At 42.7% G+C, this 22,785-nt stretch overlaps 1 protein-coding gene across 2 annotated transcripts in view; it reads right to left on the reverse strand.

The window, feature by feature from the left end:
* Nucleotides 1–12,434, reverse strand: part of LOC142741223 (E3 ubiquitin-protein ligase makorin-1-like) — a 51,396-nt gene extending 38,962 nt beyond the window's left edge. For both annotated transcript variants that reach the window (XM_075850624.1, XM_075850623.1), the window contains exons 1-2: nt 12,230–12,434; nt 8,855–8,974 (exon numbers count right to left, since the gene is read on the reverse strand). In XM_075850624.1, coding sequence (XP_075706739.1) covers nt 8,855–8,974; nt 12,230–12,276 — 167 coding nt within the window. In that variant the 5' untranslated portion in view covers nt 12,277–12,434. The remainder of the gene's footprint in view (nt 1–8,854; nt 8,975–12,229) is intronic.
* Nucleotides 12,435–22,785: the final 10,351 nt, after the last annotated feature.

Here is a 22,785-nt window from a genome sequence, read left to right on the forward strand (position 1 = left end):
CTGAAAGTGTCTATATGGATTTTAGGATCTGACCAGTGTTTATATAGACCGCTGTTTCTATTTAATATCTCCTTTTTTCTATCCACTTGTTTGGCTCAAAAATCTGCCACATAAAAAAAAACCCACGTGTTATTATACACACTACCGTTGACTGTTCAGGGGTTATTTAAATATCGGGCGCCAAATATAACGGCACCGATAGCTAAAGAACGGAGGGAGGTAGAAAAAAAAAAAAAAGTTAAGTGCCCCAGGGTTTGTGCAGCCCTCCCCATTACATGCTGCACACGTATGGGGAGGTGAAAGGCTCAATTTAAAAACAGCCGCATAAAAAACCACCAGCGTAAAAGAAGTGCATGCCACTTCTTGAGACGTTTTTGAAGCAGTTTTTCATTAACTATAGAAAAACAGCTCCAAGATGGGTCAGAAAAACGCGAGTTGCTAAAAAAAAAAAAAAAAACGGCTGAAAATCAGGAGCTATTGTCCCTTGAAAACAGCTCTGTATTTTCAGACGTTTTTTTACTAAGCGTGTGAACATGCCCAATTTTCACCCATAGGCCAATATGACATCCATGTAACCAATTAAGGACCGAGCCATTTTTCATTTTTTTAGCTTTTCACTCCCCACGTTCCAAGAGCCATAACTTTTTCCGTTAGAGTTGCGAAGGGGCTCATTTTTTGCAGAAGGAGTTGTAGTTTCTAAGTACCATATAATGTACTGGGAAACTGAAAAAAAAAGGTTCTTTGCATGCTGAAATTGGAAAAAACTGATGCCTACATTGTTTTTTGGCTTTGGTTTTTACAGCTTTCACTGGGCAGTAAAAAAAGACAACTTAACTTATTCTGCGGCCTAATACGATTACTGTGATAGCAAAAGGTATCTAGATTTTACTACTTAAAAACAAGAACTTTGTTAAAAAAAAAAAATAATTATGTTTTGTTTCACCACATTCTGAGAGACACAACTTATTTATTTTTCCATGGATTGAGCGGTGAGAGGGCTTTTTTTTGCGGGACGAGCTGTAGTTTTTATTGGTGTAATTTTTTTTTTTGTATAAACTCTTTTTATTGAAACAGTTGCAGAGATTACATCAACATTTACATACAGCTCAGATGGCAGCATTTATGCCCTGTACATCAATACTTTTTGCTCGAGATCATACATTTCTCCACATTACATCTAAAATTGCGTACAGTAGCTTCAGTTTAATATGCGTGATCTGAGCCAACATTAGCTCAACTGTAAATTTACAGACAAACAAATGAACAAATAAACCAAACGTTGTGACCATTACCAAGCTCAGTTTGCTGTTTTACCATGTATCAACCTGCTTAACCTATCTCACCGAACCTCCCAATCTTCTGCTTCTATTTGTATCTCTCATATCGCTGCGTGTCCCTGGGCTATGTCTCTAAACGTCAGCCAAGGCTGCCAAATTTTAAGAAAGGCAATCCTATTTTTATTTTCCCACCCTGCAAGTTCTTCCAGCCTACAAAGTTGGTGAAGTTTAGTCACAAGTTGATCCATTGAAGGAGGTTTTGTGTCTCTCCATTTGGCAGGTATTAATAATTTAGCTGCTGAAATAATAAATGTAGTGAGATTTTTAGACGAAGGGGTGAAATCATTGGTGGGCAGCCACAGTAATATCAGTTCTCTAGTAAGAGAAACTGGTTTTCCACAAATTCTTGATATCAAATTCTCCACCTCTTTCCAAAAGGACTGAACCACCGAACAAGACCACCATATATGTGAAATACTGCCCACTTCCTTCCCACATCTCCAGCATTGATTCGAGGGTGAGATTCGAATCCTATGCAAGTAATCCGGTGTTCTGTACCACCTTGTAAGCACCTTATAAGAATTCTCCTGCATTCTAACACATCTAGAGAATCCTAGTGAATGCCGTAGAATGCAAGATCTATCTTCTTCATTAAATGTGAAATTCAATTCTCTTTCCCATGCTAAAATAAAACCCTGAGATTCATCATCCAAAATTGTTATCAATTGTTTGTATATCTTAGAAAGAGACTTTTTAGGGGTTGATGCAAATAAAGTATAATTTTCCAACCAGGTGGGATCAGCTTTACGCTCAGCTATTAATGTCAGAAATTTCTTGCACGTATTTGAGAAAAATCGATTACTTGTAAACTTGTGGGTTTGGGGATGTCCAACTCTTCATGTAGGGTTTGTAGGGTGGGTGGGCCCAAGGCGTCAAATATTTTATCCATGTGCAATGACTGCAGTTGAGACCAAGAGTCAGGAACCGTAGTGCATTTGGGGTTTACTAAACAAGGTAGTATAGAAAGTGGTGCCACCAGATAAAACTTATTATTATGCAGATGTAGTGCCGGAGATGTGTGGCATACCTTAAGCATTCCCCACGTCATATCACTTATTACCGATGATCTAGCCGGGAACGCAGTTCCTACCCAGAGTGCGGAAGTTAAATTAGCCTTCATCAATCCCTTCTCTATAGCAACATGTGGGAGCCCCTTGTCCAACCTTGCAAGTTGTGTCCATCTCCCCAATTGTATGGCATTATAATATGAGGTCAGGTCTGGTAACGCCAACCCTCCCTCTCCTTTCTTTTTTATCAGCTGTAAATATGCAATTCTAGGCCTCTGTTTGTTCCACAGAAAATCTGTGAAAAGTCGTCTGAATCTTGAGAAATAGAATTTGGGGATGTCAATTGGTAGAGTCTGAAACAAGTATAAGACCTGCGGTAGTACGAATGTAGTTAGTAGATTCTTACGGCCTATCCATGACATATATGGGATATGTAGCTTATCCAGAAAGTCCTTTATTTTAGAATACAATGGGTTATAATTACGTATAAAAAGCATTTTAGGAGCAGATGTAATTTTAAGGCCCAAAAATTGCAATTCGGACTTTTGCCACTTAAAAGGTGAATTGGAACTAACTGTCAAAAATGTACTTTGTGATAGGGTTATATTTAATGCCTCCGATTTTTCGTAGTTGATCTTAAAATTTGAGACCCATCCAAATTCTTCGAAAATCTGGATGAGATTCGGCAAAGATACCTTGGGGTTCGTTATAAATACTAACAAATCATCTGCATACGCAGCTGTTTTGTGTTCAAATCCTCCTACCCTGAGGCCCTTAATAGTGGGGGTCTGTCTAATTTTAAGTAGTAATGTTTCCATTATCAGTACAAACAACGTGGGGGACAAAGGGCAGCCTTGGCGTGTGCCATTATGAATGGGGAAAGGATCTGAAAAGGTGCCATTCATTTGAATTTTCGCAGTAGGATCTTTATATAAAGAGAAAACCATATCAATGAATGGTTGCGGAAAACCGAACTTGGCAAGAGCCGCTTTTAAAAAAAAACAATCAACCCTATCAAAGGCCTTTTCCGCATCAGTCCCTAATAATATCAGAGGTATATTGTGTTGTCTAGCGTGATATATAGCATGTATTGTTCTTATAGTATTAAATTTACCCTCCCTCCCTGGTACAAATCCCACTTGTTCCACTCCCACCAATTTAGAAAGGAAAGTATTTATACGTGCTGACAAGATCTTCGCCCACCATTTCAAATCCGAGTTTAAGAGGGAAATAGGCCTATAGCTACCACACCTTTCCAGATCCTTACCCTCCTTAGGAAGGATTATAATGTTAGCCTCCAAAGCTTGCTTGGGGAAGTTGGCTCCACTCAACATAGCATTACATAACGACAGGAAATACGGCATTAGTATATTTTTAAATTTTTTATAATAAATGATGGGCAGCCCATCGGGACCCGGGCTTTTCCCATTTGGAATTGACATCAATATTTTTTCCATTTCAGGCAAAGTGAATGCGGCCACTAATGAATGTCTTTCCTCTTCTGACAAGGAAGGCGCCTCAATAGATGCTAGATATTTTTGTATGGCATCAACATGTGACGTTTCCCTAGGCTGTTTGGGGTCTTTTGTAATATTATATAGGCCCAAGTAATATTTCCGAAACTCTCGAGCAATGTGATCTGTTGTGGACAGTGTTTGTCCTACCCCATCTTTTATGGAGGTGATAAACGTTTTCCCCCTTTGTTTTTTAATGAGATTTGCCATTATTTTATTCCCTTTGTCCCCATGAGCATATGTTTTGTATTTTAGTAGTTGAAGGGCTTTAGCCGATTGCACGTTGAGAATATTTTTAAGTTCCTGTCTGAGATGTCTTAATTCGATCTGAGCAGATGCCAACTGCGCACTTTTATGAATATTTTCTAGCGAAGCAATTTGACCCAGTACCCGGTTTATGTTTGTCGCCCTTTCCCTCTTGATTCTGGACCCTAGAGCAATAAATTCCCCCCTTACAAAGGCTTTATGCGTCTCCCATAGGATAGGTCTAGACACAAGAGGATCGTCATTAAATACAAAAAATTCTCTCATTCTATGTTCCAAGGCCTCGAACTCTTTAGTATTTTCTAGTAAAGTATCATTAAGCCTCCAATTCCACCCCCTTACTGGGAGTCCTGACAGTTTAAATTTAATGGAAATCGGAGCATGATCGGATATAGTGATGTTACCAATGGAGGAGGAGTTGACCACAGGCAAGTGTCTTTCGGAAATTAGTAAATGATCCAAACGCTGATATGATTTATGTGGCGCTGAATAAAAGGAGTAATCGCGTTCAGACGGGTGGTGTATTCTCCACACATCTACTAGTTTCAGTGTTGTTAACAATATTTTAAGTAGTCTGCGTGCTTTATGGGTGATATGTGACATGTTGGAGGTGGAATCCAAGTTCGGATCCAATACCAAGTTAAAGTCCCCTCCTACTATCACTAGCCCTTCAAAGAAGAATTTAAGAGAATGCAATACCTTTGTCAACCACTGCGCCTGTCTCACATTTGGTGCATACAGATTAACCAATGTTATTTTTGTGTTCAAGATCGTACCCTTGAGAAATACGTAACGACCATTTGGGTCAATTTGAGTGGCTTCATGCATAAAAGGTACAGTATCTCTTATCGCTATAGAAACTCCCCTCGAGGCGGTAGAATAGGTACTGTGATACCATTTGTCATAGGGTTTAGTGGGAAGCGTAGGAATCTTATTTGATTTGAAGTGCGTTTCTTGTAAGAAAATCAAATCAGCACTTTCTCGTCTTAACATATTAAAGACCTGACTCCTCTTCTGTGGGGTATTCAAGCCCTTGGTATTAAATGATATAACTTTAAGCGAGGCCATATTGTAGAGTTACAGTGAGACAGACGCAGTGATATCCAAGCACGGTCACATAATAAACATAAAAACAAAAACTATATACATATATCCTTGCGTTAATATCAACCCCGAAGCGAGGAGATCCATAAGGGAAATCTAGGGCTGCAATTGAGAACTCCCATCCGGGGAAAATACAGGGTAGAGGACGGGGGGAAGGGTAGAACGCCATGTAACCACGTTCCACCTCCAGAAACTTTATCATCTAATTAAACCGTTAGACACTATTATACCATATTCTAGGCTGTCCTGTTGTTCCACCTCTATATACTAGTGTAAGTTAGTCTATGTATACCTAGCGATTTTTAGAAAAGTTTACAGGAGTCATAATGATACACAAATCCACATTCTGAAAAACATACCATATTAACACCTAATATCTTGTTAGCGATAATAATATAGTAGATAACAGAATATACACTGTTTTAGAACAGATAAAAGAAACCGACTATATGTGCAATGCAAAATACATAGGGATATACTAATAGAGTACAACTTATCCAGAGAACACTCACGCGTACACCATGGCTCATATCAATTTTTGTTAAAGCAGTAGAAATCTCCTCAGCTTTGACGATCAATTCAATCAGCCAAATTAGGTACATGATGCTTCCGATGACGTGGGGATTTCATCCTGGTTGCCATCTCCCAACCTCGCGACTGCGGTAGATCTGGTAGCTCCGAGGCCGCCTGCACAGGCAACCACGACGGTATGTCAAGTGGAGGGGTGTCGAACTTTTCCCAAAGTTTAGGGAGGTCATCTGGAGAGCGGATGGTAAGTTGTCGTCCGCCTATCATGGTCGCCAATCCGAACGGGAACAGCCATCTCACCGGCAGCTTTTTGACTCGTAGCATGTCCGTCACCGGTTTCAGGATCCTTCGCTTGGCCAATGTACTAGGTGCTATGTCCTGAAAAAAAGAGTAGTTGTGTCCCTTCGTAGATAAATTCCTGTCGTTCCCTCGACGCTTTCAGCAAACTTGATGTGTCTATGAAGCTCAGCAGACCACATATCACATCCCTCGGTGGCTCATTCAACGCGGGTTTCGGCCTAAGTGCTCTGTGAACACGCTCCACCACCATATTGTCGGCCTTCTCCTGACCAACGAGCTCTGCGAAAATGTGGATGATCACCTGGGGTAAGGCATCGCCAGTTACCGATTCTGGCAGACCCCGCAATCTAATAATCCCGCGTCGGCTGCGATTTTCCTGATCTTCAATCATTAGATGCGCGTTGTTGATGTGATTTTGATGGGAAACGAGCAAGTCAGAAATAGCTGCGCTGTGTCCTAGAATGGAGGTTTGTGCTTCCTCCAGCGAGTCTACTCGGTGCCCAATCTGTTTGATATCTCCTTTTATATCCGCTAGCTCCTTCATTATCGGGGATATTGCTTGAGTCAGTACCTTTTTAAAATAGGAGCGCGATAGTGTGTCTCTTCCTCTTGCTGAGTCCGAGTATGCAGTAGAGCTGTCTCCCTCTGAATCGTCATCTGCAGCTTCTGCAGCATGCTGTGTCGGCGCCATTTTGTCCCGGCCCGCAGGAGAAGTTTTCTTTCTCAGAAATTTGTCCATTTCGGACTGATTTTTGCCTTGTTTTCCAGGGCAGGGCGAGTCTCTACCCTTATCCCTTGATGTTCTCACCATGTCGGATGTTTAAATTGCCTTAGAAGCTGTAGTTTCCAGAGGTGTAGTGAGGAGCTCAGAGATTAAGCTACCATCACGCTGCGCTGTAACTCCCGCCCCCTCTTTATTGGTGTAATTTTTTAATACCAATACGTACGTACTACTTTTTAATCATTTATTTGCTAACTAATGTGACCAAATAACAGAGATTTGGGCGTTTAAAATTTTAGTTTTTTACAGCATTTAGCGTGCGAGTTAAATAATGGTATATTGTAATCGTTCTGAATTCAACGGATGCAGCGACACCAATTTTGTTTATTTTTTCCATTACTTTAGAGGAAAAAATTAATTAAAAAAAAATGTGAAAAGGTTTGTTTTTTTCACTACTAATAACTTTATTAAACATTTTATTTTTTTTGTGTTTTTTTTTTCCTTCACACATTTTATTAGTCCCCCTATCGTTAGATCGCTGGTACAATATACTGCAATACTAATGTAGTAATTGCAGTATATTGTCATTTCAACATTCTTCTGTAAAGCCGTGCCAGAGACACGGCTTAACAGAAGCAGACAAAAGGCACACCTGGGGGCCTTCATTAGGCCCCTAGGATGCCATAATAACCACCGGCACCCCCCAATCGTGGCCTGAGGGCGCTGATGAGCTGTCGGAGGGGGTCGCTCCCCTCTTTTCAACTCTTCAGATACTGCGGTCACGATTGACCGCAGTATTTGAGGGGTTAAACGGCCAGGAACAGCGCGATTGTTGTTCTCGGCCGTTAGTCCCGGGTGTCAGCTGTAAAACACAGATGACACCCGCAGTGTATGGAACGCGCTCAACCCGTGAGTGCGCTCCATACTTTTCTATGACTCTTGTCACGTACATGTACGTGATAATGCAGCAAGGGGTTAAAGATAATAAAAACTCGTGGCACATACATTTAATAGATACCTGTAATGTATGAAATAAGGTCTATTAAGCTATTCCAAAACCATGATGTGAAGGGCCTTATAGCCCCTAAGCTCTGGTCCCAGCTATAAACCATGGTCTAGTACAGGGGTCTCAAGCACGCGGCCCGCGGGACACAGAGCCGCTTGTATAGGTTCTGCTCCGAGACTCTGGAATTCCCTGACATCGCTGTCCACATACGAACAGCAATGTCTGGGGCTTCCCCAGAGCCGGAGTCCCAGGCAGAGCGTTAGTACAGCTCTGCTCCGGGACTCTGTGGAATTCCCTGACATCACCGCCCATATATGGACAGTGTGTCAGGGTCTTTCCCAGAGCGGAGTCCCGGGCAGAGCGCTATTATCGGCTCTTCTCCGGGAATCTGGGGAAGCCTCTGACATCGCTGTCCATACATCGACAAGGATGTCAGGGGCTTCCCCAGAGCAGGAGTCCCAGTGATGTCAGGAGCACAGCTGGAGTCCCAGGAAGAGCCTACTAGCGCTCTGCCTGGGACTCCATCTCTGGGGTTGTCCCTGACATCTCTGTCCATATGCAGAGGGCACCGCTGTGGCAGCATCTACAGGGGGCACCTCCAGAGGACCCCGTGGCAGCATCTACAGAGGGCACCGTGGCAGCATCCACAGAGGCCACCCCGGCACTATCTAAAAAGGGGCTGCCCAATCTTGACATGTGTGCTAACTGAGCCGCTGAACTGCATTTAGCGACACTTGACCTGGAAAGCTGGATTGTTGAAATAAGAACGTGGAGAAATCTCTCAAATTTTAAACCTAGCGGTATTATTATAGTAATGTAGTATTATTATTATTATAGTAATATAGTATTATTCTAGTAATATAGTGTTATAGTAGTTCAAATAACTAATTGATTAACAATAATTTTGTATTGTATCAAATTTGAAAGTAATGCGGCCCGTCAACTTCCCATTTTTTCTATATGCGGCCCACTTACCCGGCCGAGATTGAGACCCCTGGTCTAGTAGATCCAGTGGAAAGTGCAATAACTATTTATTATTATGGCTTCACATTCATAAGTCACAACAAAATTACCTGCATTTGTCTCCATAGTGGCAGAATCCATTTTGATAGTATCGGCAAACTCGAACGGACTTCCTTTCATGGGAGAAGCGGCAATTTGTGCCCCATCTACAACTGCCTCGTAAAAACTCTCTACCAAACAAGAATTTAAGTAGCATTAAAGAAGTCGCTTATTATAGTGTGAAACGCAGAATGTTATGCGCATGTATTAAGACTACTTTGCTGGTCAGTAACTCATATTGCAGTTGGCTGGTACACTGGCATACAGGTAAATTGGTTTTACATGCAGATTTTATATTTTGATGCAGAAATAGGTGTGGTGCTGCCGATTTTGGTACGTTTCTTTTTTATTTAAAAAAAAAAAAAAAAAACAACTTGTCTGATACAATTCAGAGACGGAAATGGAAGATAAATGGATAAACTGTAGGTTTTAAAATCCGCACCTCAGGTCAATTTACCTGCAGAAATTTTTTAGCAATGTAGATGTGATCACTAAAACATCAATTACTTCACTGGTGCTGTGTTATGCTGCAGATTTGCAGCAGGAAAATCTGCACGGCAAACCCACACGTAATACGCATAGTGTGCATGTGGCCTGAACATTAGCACAAATTGCAGTAACCCTGTGAAGTCCTTAGGCCCCATGCACACGAACGTGCTTTTGCGGCCGCAATGCCCCCGAAAATCCACGGGAGAATTGCGGCCTTATTCATTTGTATGGGGCCATGTACACGACCGTAGTTTTTATGGTCCGAGCATGGCCCGGGAGCCCGCACCACAGAAAGAACAGACATGTCCTATTACGGCTGTCTTCTGCGGTCCGGGCTAATTAAAAATAATGACCGCGATTTTCAGGCGGCTCGCGCCCGTCAGTCTGCTGCCGGCCGACACGAAAATAACAGCTACAGTCGTGTGCATGAGGCCTTAGTCTAAGGCCCACAATATCATGTAAGGCAATGATCACACTTCAGGGTAGTAGAATACTGTGCGCTAATGGCACTAGGAGGAACCTATTAAGGCGAATATAATCGGATCCGTACATTTGGTTTCATGTGCCTGTGATTTCACAAACACAACAATCCAACTATGACAGGTTTACAATTTCAAAAAGTGGGCACGTGTAACCACATGTATACAGGAGATTCCCAAAGGCTAATATGGACACCACATAAGATCACATCATAAAAGCTGCATAAACAAAACCATAGATTGCACTCACATGCGATTTTCTGTAAATAGAAAAACTGAAAAACAGTTCAGAAAAAACAAAACATATACATATTATATTTTTATTAACCCCTTAATGACCGGGCCATTTTGCACGTTAATGACCAAGGATTATTTTTTGTTTTTTCACGGTCGCATTCCAAGAGTCGTAACTTTTTTTTTATTCTGTCGTCATAGCCGTTTAAGGGCTTGTTTTTTGCGGGACGAGTTGTATTTTGTAATTGTACCAGTTTTAGATGCTTATAATATATTGATTAACTTTTATTAACTTTATTTTAGGAGAGAATTGAAAATAAGCAGCTATTCCAGCATTAATTTTCACGTTATAAATTTACGCCGTTTACTATGCAGCGTAAATAAAATGTTAACTTTATTCTATGGGTCGGCACGATTACGGGGATACCAAATATGTAAAGGTTTTATATGTTTTTTCTACGTTTGCACAATAAAAACCCTTTTAGAAAAAATTTACTTGTTTTTGCATCGCCGCATTCCAAGAGCAGTAATTTTTTTATTTTTCCGTCGATGTGGCCGTATGTGGGCTTGATTTTTGCGGGACAATGTGTAGTTTTCATTAGTACTATTTTGGGGTACATGGGACTTATAGATCAACTTTTATTTTACTTTTTATGGGGGGAATGGGAGAAAAGAGAGAATTTTGCGGTTGTTTTTTGCGTTTTCTTTGGACGCCGTTCATCCGGCAGTTTAATTAATGTGTTCATTTTATTGGTCAAGTTGTTACGATCGCGGGGATACCATATATGTGTATGTGTGATTTGTTTTGACACTTTTACTAAATAAAACCACTTTTTGGGCAAAAAAAAGTAGTTTTATTTGACTTTGACTGTAATTATTATTATTTTTTTTTCACAAAACTTTATTTAACTAATTGACATTTTTTTTTTCAAGTCCCACCAGGGGACTTCACTATGCGATCTACTGATCGCATATATAATGCTTTGGTATACTTAGTATACGGAAGCATTATTGCCTGTCAGTGTAAAACTGACAGGCAATCTAATAGGTCATGCCTCCGGCATCGCCTAACAGGCAGATGCTGAAGACAGACCTGGGGGTCTTTGTTAGACCCCCGGCTGTCATGGAAACCCGACGGCGACCCGCGATTTGTTTGCGGGGGCACCGATCGGGTGACAGAGGGAGCTCCCTTCCTCTGTCAAACACATTAGATGCCGCTGTCACTATTGACAGCGGCATTTAATGGGTTAAACTGCCGGAATCGGAGCGCGCTTCGATTCCGGCAGTTGCAGCAGGAGCCAGGCTGTGTATAACAGCCGTGCTCCTGCCGCTGATCGCGTGGGTAGTCTCAGTACCCGCGCTATCACAGGACGGATATATCCGTCCTCCTGCGCGAACTAGCAGCTGCTGAGGACGGATATATCCGTCCTTCGGCGTTAAGGAGTTAATAAGAATACATGGAGCAAAGTTTATATAGGGAAAAGGCTTAGATCCAGGGACACAGAGTGGAACGTATTTTTTGGGGGGGCTAATAAATGTTCTTGTACAACAGCGCTCCTAAAGTAAAACGGTTCTTTAAATTTGCTACACATTTCTGATACATTAAATAAATTGTATTAAAAACAAAATAAAAATTATATATTATATATTTATTTTTTTTACACTTTATTTAATGTATCAGAAATGTGTAGCAAATTTAAAGAACCGTTTTACTTTAGGAGCGCTGTCGTACAAGAACATTTATTAGCCCCCCCCCCCCCCCCAAAAAAAAATTCCCTAGACAGAAGCCTTTTCCCTATATAAACCACACGTAAGTATAGATATAGAGGTGTGCGTGGAGAACATAACATCGCTAAACGTTGAAGCGCAGCTTTCCACATGGCCAGCACTGGGTGTGCGCTTATACACAGCAATGGTATTAACCAGCCCCCACCACCATAGCGGTTATATTCACACGTTCCTGTCATGTTACGGTTTTCTCGAAATAGCGGCATTTAATGAGAAAAATCAAAACACAAAATAAAGACATGGGGGGTGGGGGGGGTAATATTAAACGATTAGTAGAGCGCAAAACACGGCTCCATAGACCCGGCCACTACTAGTCAGAACTCCAGCACACATCGGTAGTAACGACATGTGCTGTGATACGCCATCCTATGCCGCACCATGGCCCTCACAACACACCTGCATGGCGCTCTGGAAGCCGCTCCTCTGCCGCTCGCTGAGGCCATTTTCTCCGAGTACCGAAATCAACTGGTGCTGAAACTTCTAGATCTTTCTACACAGCCCCTCTTAGGCGGCTCTGACCTCGTCTCGCCTCTAACCGTCCGTGCACGTTATAAGCTCGCTGACAAGCAACACGTATGGTCTGCTCGCATCACGTGCCTCACGTCAGGGGCGGGCTGCTCGTGTCAGTGCAACGTGAAGCAGCTACAAGACTCGTATTAACTCAGTACTAGGAAAGATGAATATATTAGGGTTATGTACTTCACAATATCTATCAGTTTAGTAAGGAAAGACTATTGTGGGGGAACTGATTAACCTTTCAAGTTGCAAAGGCCTAAAAGTTGCAATTTGCGGCGAAAATTGCAACCTTTGTGCATTTTACACCGCCCTCGCTATCTGTGAAAAAGGGACGGAGCTTAACAAAATGGGATGGGGCATATTTACTATCATTTACTTCAGAAAAAAGCAGGCCAAGGCTCAAACAAGGTACTGATGCCGGACAGCGTCAGGATGTTGTATGTGACACCGATGACGTTGAGCGCTGCGTCGCATATAAGGCCATACGCAATACCGTTGTTGCAGAAATGTCTCTGACTGAAAATCCAAACCAATCATCTGCAGGGGGTTTTTTCTGCATCAAGGACATGGATTTCTGCAAGTTCCATTCAGATGAATATAATTGATTTACAGTCCCAAACATTTTTTAAACAAATTCTGCCGCCTGTGAATTCACCCTTAAATTGCAATTTCTTTAATTAGAAAATTGTATTCGGTCACCTAAATAATGTGCCCTATGTAATGGCAGCCTACAGTATTAGGTTGGGTTCACACAACCTATTTTCAGACATAATGGAGGCGTTTTACGCCTCGAATTACGTCTGAAAAAACGGCTCCAATACGTCGGCAAACATCTGCTCATTACTTTCAATGGGCTTTACGATATACTGTGCCGACGACCTGTAATTTTACGCGTCGCTGTCAAAAGACAGCGCGTAAAATGACAGCCTCATCAAAAGTAGTGCAGGACACTTCTTGGGACGTAATTGGAGCCGTTTTTCATTGACTTCAATGAAGAACAGCTCCAAATTACGTCCGTAAAAGACGCCCCGCAAAACGCGAGTACGAGCAATTACGTCTGAAATTCAGGAGCTGTTTTCTCCTGAAAACAGCTCCGTAATATCAGACGTAATTGTAGTTATCGTGTGCACATACCCTTACAGGCACAGGTGCACGCTCATGTAAGGGCAGCACTCCCTTTATCAGGTAGCACTCTTCTCATACAGCTGAAGTACATGAGTCTGCTGTATTCTTTCATCTTTGCTATAACAAAAGAGCACCATTTTTTTTGCGCCGTTTTGGCTAATAGGAGAGTGGATTTGTTTATGTAATATTATATATAATATAATGCTGACCTTACATAGGGCATATTTACGTGACAGATAAGATTAAATTAAATATTATGAACAAATAACTGAAAATTACTGTCTGGTACTACCAGGGGCGTAGCTAGGGAGGGCAGGCGGGGCACGTGCCCCGGGCGCAACTTAGAAGGGGCGCCAGCGCCACCACCTCCTGCACTATAATTGTACCTGTGTCGCCTTTCCACGAGTGAAGCCACTGGTACCTTTTGTACCAGTGAAGCTTCCGTTGATGAAAGGCGCTGAGTGACAGGGAAAGTCATCCTGCCCAGCCCAATCAGCGCCTTTCATAGACGCTGCGTTCAAGCCCCAGGAGACCTGCGCAGAAGAGAGCAGGCCTCCGTGGGAGCGGGATTAAGGTGAGTTTGAATATTTTTTTTATTTTTTTTAATTGTAATAAAAGTGTGTGGCTGCATCTACAGGGGAGGCTTTATCTACGGGGGGGGACTTTGTCTACACGGGGGGCATTTATCTACGGAGGGGGGACTTTGTCTACACGGGGGGGACTTTATCTACGGGGGGACTTTAACTACGGGGGGCAATTTAACTACGGGGGGACTTTGTCTACATGGGGGGGGACTTTATCTACAAGGGGGACTTTATCTACGGGGGGGCTTTATCTACACGCGGGGGGCTTTATCTACGGGGGTGTCTCTACAGGGGGGGCTATATACTGGGATGGCCTATCTATGGAGCACTATATACAGGGGTGGGCTATATCTACAGGGGGGCTATATACAGGGGTGGGCGATCTATGGAGCACTATATACAGGGGTGGGCGATCTATGGAGCACTATATACAGGGGTGGGCTATATCTACAGGGGTGGGCTATATCTACAGGCGTGGGCTATATCTACAGGGGTGGGCTATATCTACAGGGGTGGGCTATATCTACAGGGGGGCTATATACAGGGGTGGGCGATCTATGGAGCACTATATACAGGGGTGGGCTATATCTACAGCGGGGGCTATATACAGGGGTGGCCTATCTATGGAGCACTATATACAGGGGTGGGCTATATCTACAGGGGGGGCTATATAGCCCCCCTGTAGATATAGCCCACCCCTGTATATAGTGCTCCATAGATAGGCCATCCCAGTATATAGCCCCCCCTGTAGAGACACCCCCGTAGATAAAGCTCCCCCTATAGTGCTCCACAGAAAGCCCACCCCTATATATAGCCCCCCTGTACATATTGTCCACCCCTGTATATAGTGCTCCACAGATAGCCCACCCCTGTATATAGTATATACAGGGGTGGGCTATCAGTGGAGCACTATATACAGGGGTGGACTATCTAGTGGAGCACTATATACAGGGGTGGACTATATGTACAGGGGGGCTATATACAGGGGTGGGCTATATGGGGGCACTATCTATAGGGGTCACGGTGTGTGTGGGACATGGTGTATGGTGCTATTATAATTAGAGGTGCAGTGTATGGCGCTATTATATTTAGGGGCGTAGTGTGTGGTATAATGAGAACTTTATCTTTATTTATAGGTGCAGAAATGTTGGAAAAGTGAGAAGCTGAAGACATGTGAGCGGCAAACTGCAGAAATGGGTTGTGACCGGGAGAAGTCATCATGGAGGTCTGGACCGGATGGAGAAAAAGAACTAGAATCTGAGACGTCACCGGTGAGTCACTTAATGCAAATGTTTATTCTGCCTCTAATCAGCACTGTAGTCACTGTGTGATCTGCAGTGAGATGATGGTATGATTATTATATGATTTATTTTTTGTGAAACAGCAACTCCCAGCATATCCTTATCATTGTTCGGGCCATGCTGGGAGCTGTAGTTTTACGCCGTACAAACCTATACGGCAGGGGTCGCACTAAATTGAGCTGTATTTGTGCTGGTGCTGTATATATGTACTGAGCTTGGTTCTGGTGTTGTGTATAGGACCATATTGCTTGTAAAATGTACAAATATTTTTATGCTCGCGTTACATAAAAAGAAATGACACGTCGATTGGTAGAGAAAACAAACACGGTGAGGTGGAAGGAGATGTCGGGAAAGAGGTTGGGGGGGGCGCCAAACTGAATCTTTGCCCCGGGTGCTGGAGAACCTAGCTACGCCTCTGGGTATTACAAATGTACAATGTGCAAAACAGAAAAAAAAATCAAGACTGTGATAAACATCAGTGTTCTAATCAATGACCAAAATGTCGTCGTCTTCAGCAGCAGCAGTAGTAGTTTGTGTACTACTAGGCACAGATGTGGGTTTTTTAGCAGCACGACCCTTCTCTGGTCCTGTTGTGGACTTTCCTTTTTGCTGCTTCGCTACAGGAACTCTAAGGCTGGATTCACACGAGCACATTACGTCCGTAATGGACGGAACGTATTTCGGCCACAAGTCCCGGACCGAACACACTGCAGGGAGCCGGGCTCCTAGCATCATAGTTATGTACGATGCTAGGAGTCCCTGCCTCTCTGTGGAACTACTGTCCCGTACTGAAAACATGATTACAGTACGGGACAGTTGTCCGGCAGCGAGGCAGGGACTCCTAGCATCGTACATAACTATGATGCCCGGCTCCCTGCAGTGTGTTCGGTCCGGGACTTGCGGCTGAAATACGTTCCGCCCATTACGGACGTAATGAGCTCACGTGAATCCAGCCTTAGAGACCCGTCTAAACAAAGATGCTGTTCTTTTGGCAGAAAAAGATCTTTGGTTCACTTGCAGGACTTCCTTCAATTCCTTGTATACCCATAGATTCCCTATTAGTAGTTTTAATAAAACTTTTATCTATGGACTCCATAACATTCTGGCTTTCTTCGGTACTAGGCCCAGATTCACTACTGCTAGCTCCTTCTTCTTGGCCTGCACCAGATTCTCTTCTGCTGGATAAAGCCACTGATGTAGCAGATTTAGCCTTCTTGAGCAGCTCTAGAGAAGGCGGCCACTTGTGACATGGGGTGGTAGAAAAAAATATTCATTTTGCTGGCCAGTATTGCACAGAGCGTGTTTCTGACTGAAGTTACAGTCTCATACACATTTGGGCCCGGCTGTTGCGTGAGAGGATTTTTTCCTAAGGTGCTCCGCTGATCTGTGAGAATGTTGCTAACGATGCTAAACAACCTCTCACATAAAGCATTGCTGTGGGGAATTAGAAGAAGACATTTTACAAGCTTGCAGAGCACACTGTATTGATACTGCCCAGTTACAGGTTTCTTTATTTGTGAAAACTGATGCCAAAATTCATCAATTCTGACGCATCCCATGAATGAAATATCACTGCTTTGATAGTCCCTGAATTCACTTAGCAGTTTGTCCATGTCTTGGGTACCAATTACATGAGGGAATCTACTGATTACAGTGTGGATGTCCTCAATACTTGATGACAACCGCAGATCGGGATTAACAAATGAAAGACTTTTAAGTACTGGGTCCCCTAAAGGCATCGCCTTTTTCATATAGTCCAGTGCTTTGCAATAAAAGGCAACAGTCTCCCTGGCAAATTTCTGGAACATTGTGGTATCTATTAGGTTCTCTCTCCTAGAATAGTTTTTTGTTTCAAATCCAATAAGAATATCCTCCTGGGGCAGCTGCACAGATGGGTCAGAATACTCAATGTCCAAGATGTTTCCAGCTCTAGCAATTACAGCTGGCTGGACAAATCTGACCAGCAGATCTCTGTACAGTTTTAACATTGCTGGGTACAAGTGGTGTACCATCGGCGCTTCTGTTTGCAAAAGTACATTCAAATAATTAAATACAGGCAGTACAGAGTGCAAAAATAAAAGATAGACTTTTGTCATTGGATTTTGGAAACTGGCAAGAATGCGCTTTTCCCTAACGCCAAGTGAATCGTTGTCTTCCTCAAATGTACTGGAAAAATAAGACTTGAGGGCATCGCAATGAAACAAGGTCCTTTCAACAGACTTTTCAAGTGATAGCCAACGGGTCTTCACAGGCTTCACTAGTTTTCTAACGCCAGTGTTGCAAAATGCCATGTACACCTGCAAGGTTTTCATCCTTTTTGCACTTTTTTGGAAATGAAAATAAAATGTCAACAATAAGGTCTTCCACACTTACGGACAAAAGCTTTGCTGCGTGTTCAGCCATTAGATGGACTAAGTGGCAGGGACAGTCCACTGCATCAATTTTTTGTACTGACCACTGAGCACTTCTTATTCTAAACACCACACTGTTATGTTTTCCCTGCATATTGGCTGCATTGTCAGCTGAATATGTAGCACACATATTCCAGTCTACATTATGCTTTTTTTAACATGGTGTCAACTGCATCAAAAAGGTCTTGGTCTGTACCAGATGAGCATGAGACCATGTCTAAAAATTCAGTCACATTTAGCCCTGTTCCCGGATGTTTGTATGTGACAAGTACAGGGAAGTACTTTTCAAATTGGTCAGAACTGGCATCCAATGAGATGCCAAAATATTTTCTGTGGCTTTGGATGACATCTCTAACATTATGGAGTGCCTCTGGAGCTATAGCACCCTGAATAATATGTGTAGTCTTAGTTGCTGCACATGCATATCTTTCAGCAATCTTGGAATCTGTAAACATCCTCTTGACTAAAGGCTGTACATGATCACTTGTGGGTATCGAGATGTTATGCTCAACCAGAAAACCAGTAAACAAGACTTCTGCTTTGATAGTATTTTCTGATAATTTTGAATCAGAAGCAGGAAAGAAGGTAGACCCTGGTATTGACTGTGCAACAGCTCTGGCTGATCCTACATGTTTATCTGCTTGGTTATATCATTATAACCACCATGGCTCACAGAAAAATCAGCTGTACAAAGTTCACAGAGAGCATATAAAAGTCCTCTCCGTGATATTTTTTAATAAATGGGTGCTCTTTCATCCAGGCATCTTTAAATTGGGAGAGCCCTTTTGTCTTTTTCTTATGCAATTCACAAGATTGTTCAGCCATGATACTTTTTAAATGCCTTTTGATAAATTGAAGCTATTTATTTTGGAGAGAGAAGCACATATACAATACATTAAACTTATGGCAGATGAAGTTTTACTGAAATAAGGAACTCTTTTAACTAGGCAAATACAACTCCAACAGATACATTTTAAAGGGAATGTGTCGCGAATTAAAACTTTTTTTTTAAGTGTCGTTACTTATTTCTATTATATTTTTTTACGTTTTTTGCTGTATTTATTTTTTTTCTTCCATATGGTGGAAAGTATTAAAATTCAAATAATAATTTGACATGTTTTCCTATGTTGGCCACCAGGGGGAGCACTTCCCATAATTACAGCAAGGTGAATAAGGAAAAGCAACCTGACTCACAGCTGCTGTAAATGTGGGAGGGAATCTCACCCCCCCCCTCCCACAAGCCAGGAAAAGGTGTCTTCAAATTGCTAAGCAGTGTCCGGCAATCATTTTGGGTGTGATTCTGCAGCTGGCAGAATTTATAGGACACACCAAAAGGCTAAGTGTATGTTCACACGCTTACTAAACAAAGGGAAAACAGCTCCTGATTTTCAGCCATTTTTTAATCAAACTCGCGTTTTTTAACGGCCGTTTTTGGAGCTGATTTTCTATAAAGTCAATGAAAAACGGCTCCAAAAACGTCCCAAGAAGTGATGTGCCCTTCATTTTGGTGGGCGTCTTTTTATGTGACAGTTTTGGAAAACGACCACGTAAAAAACGCCCTGTCTAAACAGAACGCCGTATTTCCCATTGAAACCAATTGGCAGATGCTTGTAGGCGTTCTGCTTCGGATTTTTCAACTGTAAACATTGTGTGTGTGGCCTTACCCTTAGGGCTTATTCAGACGAACGGGATATACGTCCGTGCAACGCGCGTGATTTTCACGCGCGTTGCACGGACCTATATTAGTCTATGGGGCCGTGCAGACAGTTGCGTGATTTTTACGCAGCGTTAATCCGCTGCGTAAAAGTCATGACATGTCCGTTCTCTGAGCGTTTTTCGCGCATCATGCACCCATTGAAGTCAATGGGTGCGTGAAAACCACGCATGTCACACGGAAGCACTTCCGTGGGACGCGCGTGATTCGCGCAACAGCAGTGAAAAGGATGAATGAAAACAGAAAAGCACCACGTGCTTTTCTGTTTACAAACATCCAAACGGAGTGTCATAATGATGGCGGCTGCGCGAAAAGCACGCAACCGCGCATTATACAGGGCTGACACACGGAGCAAGGGCAAAACACCACATTTTTTGCGTGCACTAAAAGCACACACTCGTGTGAATCCAGCCTTAGGCCGGGTTTACACGAGCGTGTGCGTTTTGCGCACGCAAAAAACGTGGCGTTTTGCGTGCGCAAAAGGCACTTAACAGCTCCGTGTGTCAGCAGCATATGATGCGCGGCTGCGTGATTTTCGCGCAGCCGCCATCATTATGACACTCCGTTTTGATGTTTGTAAACAGAAAAGCACGTGGTGCTTTTCTGTTTTCATTCATCCTTTTCACTGCTGTTGCGCGAATCACGCGCGTCCCACGGAAGTGCTTCCGTGCGACATGAGTGGTTTTCACGCACCAATTGACTTCAATGGGTGCGTGATGCGCGAAAGACGCTCAAAGAACGAACATGTCGTGACTTTTACGCAGTGGACATACGCTGCGTGAAAATTACGCACATAGACTAATACAGGTCCCTGCGACGCGCGTAAAAATCACGTGCGTCGCACGGACGTATAACACGCTCGTGTAAATGAGCCCTTAGAATGATGAAAGTGAATGACTTTTCAGTTGACCGGTTCACACGCCGTGTATTTGACCACATTAAAAAAACGCTTGATTACACTTGATTTTGCGTGTTTGGGGGGGATTTGGGTGTGTGGGGGGGGTGCTCGAAGCTGATTCTTCAAAACAGCTGATAAGCGGCTATGAAGTATCAGCGGCGCCCGTGCACACTCCGCTCTGCCACACACACACACGGGAAAAGTCTTAAAGGGGTCGTTCAGGAAAACATGGCGCCGCACCTGTCCTCAGGTCGTGTTCGGGGGGGGGGCCCTTCGGGGGTCACGAGAGCGGCGGTCTGTGAGAGAGAGAGGGACAGACGGAGAAACACACATCTTACCTGCAGTGCAGCTGGACTTCATGATGGAACCTGCTATCTCCCTGCAAACAGCTGCTCTGCTGTGTGACTCTGACCTGCGTCTGCGCAGTACAGAGCCAGAGAGCAGAATTAATGGAACGGCTCCCGTTCATTGACTCCTATGCACTATAGCTGCCGTATTCCATCTCTGTATGTGTCGTTAATCGACACATACAGAGATGAAAAACAAAATGGCAGCCCCCATAGAGAAGTAAAAGTTAGAAAAAAGAAAAAAGTAAAACACAAACAAATAAAATTTATTTTAATAACATACTAAAAGCAATATTATATAAAAAAAAAATTTAAGCGACACCCGTCCTTTAAGGCTGTATTCCCACACTGTGTGTGACTGCTACCTCTGCAGCCTTTTAATTACTGCCCTATATAATTGCTTCCTTAACTCCTTACCGCACCAGGACGCACCGGTACGTCCTGCATTGAAGTGCTTTAAGGCATCGGGACGTACCGGTGCGTTCTGGCTAATATCTCTCACCCTGTCAAAAGACAGGGTTACAGATCTGTGCCGTCAACTGTTTATGACAGTTGATCGGCACAGTAACATGGCAGGGGACCCATAATAGCGATCCCCTGACGACGATCACTGTGATTGGTCAGTCTTCTGTCACTGACCAATTACAGCGCATGACAACAGCAACTGGGCTGTCAGCGTCTGATCTCTTCAGTCCGAGAGTGAAGGTGAAGAGATCAGACGTGCCCAGCGACAGTGTGAATTCACCTGTCAGATCCAGCGAATATAACCCCACATTAACCCCTCCACTGCCGCTCAGTTTACCTGCTCCCTGCTTCTGCTTTTAGCAGAAGCTTGTGGGAACTTGTCTTTTTTTAAAAAAAAAATAATAATAGAGAGAGAGACACACAGGGATAGAATAGAGAGGATAGAGAGAGGAGAGAGAGGATAAGGAGAGAGAGAGAGAGAGAGAGAGAGATAGAGAAATCGAAATTTTACTGATAGTGAATTTAGGGATAACATACAGGTTTAGATTATTAGGGATTAGTTAGATATAATTATATAGGTAAATAGGGATAATTGGCTAGGAATAGTTAGGGAGGTTTTATAAAAAAAAATGTAAAAATAAATAAATATATATATATATATATATATATATATATATATATAGATATATATATATATATATTAAAAAGTTTTTTTTTTTATATATAGTTCACTGTTACAATACAGTTTATTGTAACAGATTAATTTTACTATAGAGAGAGAGAGATACACACACATTTTGCTGTATCAGTTTTGTACGTGTATATATATATATATATATATATATATATATATATATATACACTACCGTTCAAAAGTTTGGGGTCACCCAGACAATTTTGTGTTTTCCATGAAAACTCACACTTATATTTATCAAATGAGTTGCAAAATGACTAGAAAATATAGTCAAGACATTGACAAGGTTAGAAATAATGTTTTTTATTTGAAATAATAATTTTCTCCTTCAAACTTTGCTTTCGGCAAATAATGCTCCATTACAATTACAGCATTGCAGACCTTTGGCATTCTAGCTGTTAATTTGCTGAGATAATTGGGAGAAATTTCACCCCATGCTTCTAGAAGCCCCTCCCACAAGTTGGATTGGCTTGATGGGCACTTCTTGCATACCATACGGTCAAGCTGCTCCCACAACAGCTCTATGGGGTTGAGATCTGGTGACTGCGCTGGCCACTCCATTACAGATAGAATACCAGCTGCCTGCTTCTTCCCTAAATAGTTCTTGCATAATTGGAGGTGTGCTTTGGGTCATTGTCCTGTTGTAGGATGAAATTGGCTCCAATCAAGCGCTGTCCACAGGGTATGGCATGGCGTTGCAAAATGGAGTGATAGCCTTCCTTATTCAAAATCCCTTTTACCTTGTACAAATCTCCCACTTTACCAGCACCAAAGCAACCCCAGACCATCACATTACCTCCACCATGCTTGACAGATGGCGTCAGGCACTCTTCCAGCATCTTTTCAGTTGTTCTGCGTCTCACAAATGTTCTTCTGTGTGTTCCAAACACCTCAAAC

This window comes from Rhinoderma darwinii, chromosome 2 (genome assembly GCF_050947455.1).
Source record: "Rhinoderma darwinii isolate aRhiDar2 chromosome 2, aRhiDar2.hap1, whole genome shotgun sequence".
Classification (NCBI taxonomy): Eukaryota; Metazoa; Chordata; class Amphibia; order Anura; family Rhinodermatidae; genus Rhinoderma; species Rhinoderma darwinii.